Raw genomic sequence first — 8954 nt, 5'->3', positions numbered from 1 at the left:
GGAGAAAATCTCTTACAGGGAAAGGATGGAAGTTGCCCTTCCCTTTCCCTGAGAAATGCCATAGACTCCGCCTGGTGTGTGATTGTGAGCTATGGCACCGATGCTAACTCGCGCTTCCGGGCCTCCTCAAGCTGCGGAGCCTTTGACTACATTTCCCCCTCGGTGCTGCGTTGGTACCGTCCGGCTCTGTCACGTGGGCGGCAAGATGGCGGCCCCCAGAGCGCTTTAGGAGCGTCGCGGGTGGTGGCAGCGGCGGGAGCAGGCCGGTCCGGTAGGTCCTCTGATCCGGGAGCTCGCTGGGGCGTTCCGGCGGCGGGGGAAACGTGGAGGACGCCTCGTTGGGGGTCCCGGCTCTGGGATTCTCTGGCTGGGGGGATCGAAGGGCTTCCTTCTGACAGGTCCCGGCAGCTCTTCCCCATAAATTCTGGACACTCTGCCTCCGGGGATCTCTTCACTAAAGAGTCAGCACGTGGGGCGTGGGTCCCATGTTGGGCAACCCCTTTCTTGGGGTTCTGGGAGAACCAACCTGTGAGGGATCCAGTACTGGGGGATCCACATAAACAGAGCTAGAGACACCCAGTTCCTGGGAGTCTCTTCCAAGGAGCGTTGGGGAGCTGGTCGTCGCTGGGGGATCCTGCCGGCAGCCCCGAGGTATGCCGTGTCGGGGCGACCCCTCTCTGAGGGGCGCGTCTAGTTATCGGAGATCTTTTTTTTTTTTTTTTTTTGCGGTACGCGAGCCTCTCACTGTTGTGGCCTCTCCCGTGGCGGAGCACAGGCTCCGGACGCGCAGGCTCAGCGGCCACGGCTCACGGGCCCAGCCGCTCCGCGGCATGTGGGATCTTCCCGGACCGGGGCACGAACCCGTGTCCCCTGCATCGGCAGGCGGACTCTCAACCACTGCGCCACCAGGGAAGCCCTATCGGGGATCCTTTTCTTGGGAATTCTTGGTTTAGAAAATTCTCAAGGGGGCGGATTCCCAGATTCTGCCTTGGTTGGGGGCTGCACCTCCACCCCATGTCCATACCCCTGTTCCCCTTCCCACTGAAAAATGGGCCTAATATATGGGTAGCGGGCTTCCAGATGTACCCCCTTACTTGTCCTCCTGCGTATAGAGGTGGGTGTTGGGCTCCCTGTGGAGATTTTTTAAAAAATAAATTTATTTATTTATTTATTTTTGGCTGCGTTGGGTCTTCGTTGCTGCGCGCAGGCTTCCTTTAGTTGCGGCGAGCGGGGGCTGCTCTTCGTCGCGGTGTGCAGGCTTCTCACTGCGGTGGCTTCTCTTGTTGAGGAGAACAGGTTCTAGGCGCGTGGGCTTCAGTAGTTGTGGCACGCGGGCTCAGTAGTTGTGTTCCGCGAGCTCTAGAGAGCAGGCTCAGTAGTTATGGCGCACGGACTTAGTTGCTCTGCGTCATGTGGGATCTTCCCAGACCAGGGATCGAACCCGTGCCCCCTGCATTGGCAGGTGAATTCTTCTTAACCACTGCGCCACCAGGGAAGGCCCTCTCTGTAGAAATATTTAATACCAGCTCTGGCTTATCAAGTGCTTACTAAGTACCAGCAGTGGGTACTAAGTGCTCTGTGAACATCATTCCATTCACAGCAACTCTGTGATGTCCATGTGCCCTTTACGCCTATTTTACAGATGATACAGATTTATACTGTGTATAAACCACTCAGTACCATGCCTGGCAGGCAGTGGGTGCCCAATTCATTCAACAATACTTATTGAGTGCCTGCTGCCATAGCGACAGGCACTGTGCTGGGCCTTGGGGATACAACCACGAACAAAATAGTGCGTGTCTCTCCTTTGTGTCTTGAGGGAGGCGCTGCACAGACCGGGATTCGTGAGTCCTGGGCGCTGTCAGCACTTGACTTGCTGTGTGACCCCAGACAGGTCACAGCTCATCTGTGTAGAAGAAAGAGTTGGGTCTCGATGGCCCATAATGCCTTGCCAGCTTGCTCACCCCTGGCTTCTGTGGTTTGTGATGATCAGTGTTTTGCATGTCACCTCCTTTGATGGTCACCTGTGCACAGGCAGCTGCACTTCCCCCATTATACCTGCTCAACCCTACTTACGCCTCTGGGAGCTACAGCCTGCTGTCAGGTTCACGAAGCATGTCACTGGTCTGGAGGATGGAGCCCAGCCTCAGCTGCGTCCTTTAATCTTAATCCATCTATTCAACATGGCGTTTGTGGTTTAGAGCTTGACTCGGGAGCCCGGCTGCCTGGATTTATAACTCTTCAGCGGTTCCTAAGCAAGTGATTCACCTCTTTGTGCTTGTGTTGTGTCCTCTCCAGTGAAATGGTGACAGTCATGGTGCTTGTCTCAAAGAGTTATGGCGAGGATGGAATGCGTTCAGGAATGTGGCACATAGCACATCCTATGTAAATGTCAGATGCTGTTATTATTATGGTCATTGTTCTTACTGAGGCGTTGTGGGCTGGGAGTACAGCCGTGACTAAGAGAGGCTCAGTCCCTGCCTTCAGAGTTCTCATACGAGGGTTAAGACCAACCATAAGCAGCTAAACCAAAATATCAAATGTGATATCTCGTGGTGGCAGCTGCTTCAACGAAAGATAAAGCAGAACAAGACCGGGATCAGGGAAGGCTTCCCCGAGGAGGTGGCATTTGCGACCCAAGGAAGTGAGAGAGTGAGCATGGCGGCATTTGGTGAAAAGTGTTCCTGAGGGCGAGAATAGCCTGTGCAGAGACCCTGGGGCAGGACTGTGCCTGGTGTGTTGGAGGAACAGTGGGGAAGCCTGGTTGGTGGAGCAGAGTGAGTGAGGGGGAGAGAGGGAGGAGGGGATGGTGGGGAGGTGATGGGGGCAGGTCGTGCAGGGCCATTGGGACAGTTAAGGAGTTTGGAGTCTTGAGGCCCATAGGAGGATTTTGTGAGGGAGTCACAGGGTCCAGTTTATATACTGAAAGGATTCTTTTATCAGTTATCTGTGCTTTGTAACAAATTACCCCATACTTAGTAGCTTTAAAGAATAGTAAACACTACTTCCCACCGTTTCTGGGAAATCTGGGCCTGGTTTAGCCAGGTGGTTTTGGCTCTCATCTCTTGTGATGTTGCAGTGCAGACACTGGCTGGGGCTGCGTCATCTGAAGGCTGGAGAAGCTGCTCTCACCTGGCTGTTGGTGGGAGGCCTCGTTCCCCACCGCGTGGGCCCCTACCTACGGCTGGTTGAACCTCCTCACAGTATGGCTGCTGGCTTCCGCTAGAGCCAGCAAGGAGGAAGCCACAGTGTCCCTTATGACCCTCAGAAGTCACACTGCCATTTCTCCCATATCCTGTTATTCACCGAGGTCAGCCCTATTTGGTGTGGGAGGGGGCCACACAGGGCACGGATACCAGGAGGTGGGGGTCATTGAGGGTCATCTTGGGGACCAGCTACCACATTCCCTCTGGCTGCTGTGTAGAGAGCAGACCAGCAGAGGTCATTGCCAGTGGACAGTAAGTCCTCTACATACAAACCTTCAAGTTGCGAACTTTCAAAGATGTGGACGTGTGTTCACATGTCCAGTAAGTTAGTTCATGTGTCTGGCGTACCTTGTCACGTGCGTGCATCCTCTACAAGTGGTTGTGCTTTTGTGGACTTTACAGTACTGTATAGGGTACAGTAGTACAGTATCTTTATTTCAAGCCCAGGATGTCCGGAAGCGAGCATAAAAGCAGCGGTGATGTAGCTGGTACTGCTAAGAACCGCCAACCAGTAACGATGGAAACAAAAGTGACAATAATTGAGAGACTGGGGCCAGGCGAAAAGATGGTAGACGTCACTCGTTCTTGTAACATGAATCGTTCAGCCATCAGAACAATTCTAAAGAAGGACAAGATCATGGAACATGTGAAATCTGCGATAATACCAAAGAAGTGTGGAAAAATGATGGAGGAGATAGGGAAACTTCTCAACGTCCTTTATTTTTTTGTTTTTTTGTGTGTGTGTGTATTATCTGTGTGGAAAGTATTATAAACCTATTACAGTACTCTATAGCCGATTATGTTTGTTGGGTACCTAGGCTAACTTTGTTGGACTTATGAACAAATTGGACTTACAGAAACGCTCTCAGAACGGGAACTCGTTTGTATGTAGGGGACTTCTTGTATAGGCCAGAGGCTCAGAGAGGGAAAGTACCTTAGGGAAGGCCACACAGCAAGTAGGCAGGGTCGGAGCCAGGCTTTGAACCCAGATGGCCAGGCTGGTCAGCAGTTAGGAAACCACCCCCACCCCCGAGGTCCTAACACTGAAACGCACAAGTCAGCGAGCGGTGAAGGGTGCCTCTCACCTGGCCTCTTGTTTTTCTGCTGCAGGTTCTCGAGCCCACGAGTCCCCTTGTTTAGCCCAAGCCCAGCGGCAGCACCATGGTAACGGAGCAGGAGGTGGAGGGGTTGGGGCAGATGCTGCTGGACCCCCAGAAGCCCCTGCAGGCCCGCTTCCGGGCGTTGTTCACACTGCGCGGGCTCGGGGGTCCAGCAGCCATCTCCTGGATCAGCCGGGCCTTCAGCGACGACTCGGCCCTGCTCAAGCACGAGCTGGCCTACTGCCTGGGTCAGATGCAGGACTCACGGGCCATCCCTGTGCTGGTGGACGTGCTTCGTGACACCCGCCAGGAGCCCATGGTGCGCCACGAGGCAGGTGAGCGGCGGTGAGGGTGCGGGCTCTACCAGGCTGGCTCTGGAAGGGGTGGGCGATAAGCATCTTCCCACGATCTCTGTCCCGGGTCTCAACTCTGCCACTGCAGCATAAGAGCCACCCTGAACCCCAGGCAACAGATGGGCGTGTGGCCGCCAGCCAGTCCAACTTTATGGGCCCTGAGATTTGAATCTCACATCACCTTTACGCGTCATAAAATGTGATCCTTTTGAATTTTTTCTTTCTTTTTTTTTTTTTTTTTTAAACGGCTCACGGGCTTAGTTGCTCTGTGGCATGTGGGATCTTCCCAGACCAGGGATCGAACCCGTGTCCCCTGCATTGGTAGGCAGATTCTTAACCACTGCACCACCAGGGAAGTCCCCTTTTGATTTTTCAAAAACCATTTAAAAATGGAAAAACCATTCTTCGTTCATACAAAGACATATGGTGTCTTTGGATGCTGACCATGGATGGTCAACCCCTGAGGTCACTCATTCAGTTCGTCCACCGGACGTGTTTATGGACTGCTTGCTGTGGGCCAGGCCCTGTTCTCACAAGGGACTCCGACGGCAAACAAGATGGAATAGAAACATCCTTGGCGGGTCTATGCAGCCGAGGCTGTGTTTGTATTGATGTATCCAGTGAGCTCATAGCCAGCAGGGGGAATTGTTTCCATTTGATTGTTTTGGGGCCTTTTTAATATTCTCCATGATGATCTCCAGCTATGCCAGGCTGCCCTGGGGACCTCTCAAGATCCCAATCACTGATGCTATTGGAGCTCTCCTTACAAAGAATGTTCGACCCCAAACCTCTCTTGTCCCATAAGCGCTGTTAGTTTGAGTGTGTGATTTTGTAGAACACCCAATCATGTTATGGTGGAAACACCTATGTAAGTGCTAAGGAGGAAAATAAAGCCATGGGCGGGATGGGGGTGCTGGAGGTGTTGCCTTTTTTTTTTTTGGCCTCGCCACGGGGCATGTGGGATCCCAGTTCCCCGACCATTTGACGCACAGAGTCTTAACCACTGGACCACAAGGGAAGTCCGGTGTTGCCATTTTTAATTGGTGGTTACCAATTAAAAGACCTAAGTGGAGTAAGGGAGTTATCTAGGTAGATGTCTGGGGAAAGGTGCTCCAGGTAGCGGGCACAGCCTTTGCAAAGGCCCTGAGGCAGGATGGTGCTGGTCTGCTGACCCTCCTTGCCCACAGTACAACTTAAAAACCTCCACCAGGTTTTCAGGGCTCCCCTTGATGGGCTCGACTCAGCCAACTGTTCTTGGCTCCTTGCCACCCGTGTCCCCAAGTTGTAATGACACGCTTGTCTGTGTCTCTCCTCTAGGCCGTGAGCTCTGGGGGTGCGGGCCGGGGCGGGGTCTGAGTCTGGTTCCAGCAAAGCCTGATTTCTGGGGGAGGGACTCTAACTGGCACAGCTTCAGGACTGGACCGGCTCCAGCTCCAAACCTCAGTGGCTGGAGCAGCCCTCAGGATACAGGCAGAGCAATGGGGAGGGGCATCACGGAGGGGGCGTTGGTGCTGGTTAGCGCGCGAGGCATTCGGGGCGTTTCCCAGCCAATCAACATGAGCCCTCTGCCCCATTCTCAGGGGAGGCCCTGGGAGCCATTGGGGACCCAGAGGTGCTGGAGATCCTGAAGCAGTACTCCACCGACCCTGTCATCGAGGTAACGCAGCCCCTCCCCCACCCCCTCCGTGCTTCGCGCCCAGGAACCGGCCTCAGACCCTGTGCCTGGTTGCCAGGGTAACCACCCGGCCCAGGGATGCCGAGAGAGGACCACTGCCCCACTCACGGTTTGTCATCACCTTTAGGACAAAATCCCAAGCCCACAGGCCCCAAGTAGTCTGGCCCAGCCACCTCAGGTCATCTCTGTTGTTGGCTCTTCCCTGATGGGTCTGGCACGTCCTGCCTTGGGGCCTTTGCACTGGCTGATTCCACCTGACGCCTCTCTCACTGGTTCTGATGTCACCTTCAAGCTAGCCCCTCCTGGCCCTCTGCCCCTGGTCACTCTCTAGTCACAGCAGCCCCTGCTGGTTTGTCTCCAGTCTGGAAAGATCAGTTGGTCCTGTGTCTGTTGGCTCCACCCCTGCTAAACCGGGAGCCCTGGGGGCTGGGGGAGGGCCCGGCACATCCACCCCCCTGTCCCCGCAGGTGGCAGAGACGTGCCAGCTGGCCGTCCGGCGGCTGGAGTGGCTGCAGCAGCACAGCGGGGAGCCGGTGGCTCAGGGGCCCTACCTCTCTGTGGATCCGGCCCCATCCGCCGAGGAGCGCGATGTGGGGCGGCTGCGGGTGGCGCTGCTGGATGAGGCCCGGCCGCTCTTCGACCGATACCGAGCCATGTTCGCCCTGCGTGATGCTGGCGGGGAGGAGGCTGCCCTGGCGCTGGCCGAGGGTGAGGAGGGGCCCCAGGGGGCAGGGTCGGGGCCCCTTGGGGAGGCCCAGTGGCCACATCTGTCATACGGGGCAGCCCAGCGTCTCAGGGCACTTGCATCCCGGGGCAGGTACTCCTCTTATTACCCCCTCTTCTCTGTGGAGGAAGCCTAGGCCCAGAGAGGCACAGATACTTGCCCAAGATCACACAGTGGTCCGAGCAGCAGTTGGGATTTGATCACCAGAGGCCCTGGTTTTTTTTGTTTTTGTTTTTTAAATTTTTTTGGCCACGCGAGGCATGCAGGATCTTAGTTCCCCAACTAGGGATCGGACCTGCGCCCCCTGCATTGGAAGCGCAGAGTCTTAACCGCTGGCCCACCAGGGAATTCCCCAGAGGCCCTGTCATCATTTACTTGTGCCATTTTCATCCCAGCTCTGCAGGGAGCCCCGTGCAAGCCTGCGGGGCTGTGGTTCCCCCACCTGAAAAGGAGGGGGGGGACTTGGGGAATCCTGGGGTCCCTTGGCACCCCCCACCCATTGCCTGAGGTGGTCTGCCTCTGCCCTCCTGGAGCTTCCTGTCTGGCAGAGGAGGTGTCCGGCCATCACCATGACCCAGGACCCAGGGGATGCCGGGTGGGAGCCCAGAGTGGGTGGGTGGTGGGTTTGTCCTGGATAATGCTTGGAGCAGGGGCCGCACAGTCTGGCGGGCCTGCTTCAAACCAGCTCTGCCTGAAAAGTGGCATCTGATCGCAGGCAGGTCGCTCCCAGTTCCGGCCGCGGGTCCCCATCAGGAGAAACGTGGCCTGTCTGGCTGTGGTGGGGTGAAAGGCCCGGGACTCCCAGTGTCACTGATAAGACTCTATCGTGTGTGGAGTCGTGTGGGAAGCAACCCAGAAGCACAAATGCACAACATGCCTGCAAATAGCACTGGCTGGTGTGAGGACAACTCAGAGTACAGAAGTCCAGGGAGAGGCGGAGAGGGACGCTGGGCCTGGGAAGGAGGAGGCCACGCCCGGTCCGGCCAGAGGGAGGGCGGAGTTCCCAGTGCCTGGCTGGCCCCTCGTTGCTTCTCCTGCCCCGTGTCTCCTGGCCCTCCCTCTGGGCAGCGCCGAGCACCAGGGCGGGGTGTCCTCGACGGGAACCCTTTCCACCCCTCTTGGACACTTCTGCCCCCAGGCTGCCCCGCCCCAGGTCCCTTCCTGTCCCGATGGCTCCCCCAGCCCGCAACTCTCTCTCCCGCAGGCCTGCACTGCGGCAGTGCCCTCTTCCGCCACGAGATCGGCTACGTCCTGGGCCAGCTGCAGCACGAGGCGGCTGTGCCCCAGCTGGCGGCGGCCCTGGCGCGACCCGCCGAGAACCCCATGGTGCGGCACGAGTGCGCGGAGGCCCTAGGGGCCATCGCCCGGCCCGCCTGCCTGGCCGCCCTGCGGGCCCACGCGGCAGACCCCGAGCGCGTGGTGCGGGAGAGCTGCGAGGTGGCCCTGGACATGTATGAGTATGAGACGGGGTCGGCCTTCCAGTACGCAGACGGGCTGGAGCGCCTGCGCCCACCCCCCTCGTAGGGCCGCGCCCAGCTGTCTCCCTCGAGAACTCTGCCCATAAACCATGTCGGAATGAGTTGCATCTCGCTTCCCTGCCTCCCAGCCGCTTTCGCATCTTGAACCCCTGGGTGGACTGCAGGCTCCTCGGGGCCAGGCTGAAGTCTCTTCTCTGCCACTCTGAGTGCAGGGCTGCAGTGTTGGCGTGGGAGGGGTATCTAGGGGGTCCGGGGACAGGGCTGTGCTCTGGGGGGTTGGGGTGCTGTGACCCAGCTTCTCTAGGAATGAGGGGGTGCAGGGAAAGGTGCTGTGGGCGAACCCGTCCCCGTCGGGCCTGGGCAGGGTCTGGGGGCGTCAGAGAGCTGTCCTTGGGGTGGGCAGGTGGTCCCTGGGTGG

General features: G+C 57.2%; 1 protein-coding gene across 1 annotated transcript; it reads left to right on the top strand.

Moving 5' to 3' along the window:
• Nucleotides 1-4367: 4367 nt before the first annotated feature.
• DOHH (deoxyhypusine hydroxylase) lies at nt 4368-8582 on the top strand. Its single transcript, XM_065874857.1, has 4 exons — nt 4368-4641; nt 6240-6316; nt 6802-7042; nt 8263-8582. The coding sequence occupies exons 1-4, from the start codon at nt 4368-4370 to the stop codon at nt 8580-8582; spliced, it is 912 nt and encodes a 303-aa protein (XP_065730929.1).
• Nucleotides 8583-8954: the final 372 nt, after the last annotated feature.

Source organism: Phocoena phocoena, chromosome 3 (assembly GCF_963924675.1).
Source record: "Phocoena phocoena chromosome 3, mPhoPho1.1, whole genome shotgun sequence".
Lineage (NCBI taxonomy): Eukaryota > Metazoa > Chordata > Mammalia > Artiodactyla > Phocoenidae > Phocoena > Phocoena phocoena.
Note: the sequence above shows the minus strand (reverse complement) of the source record. Positions and strands in the feature narration are given on the sequence as shown.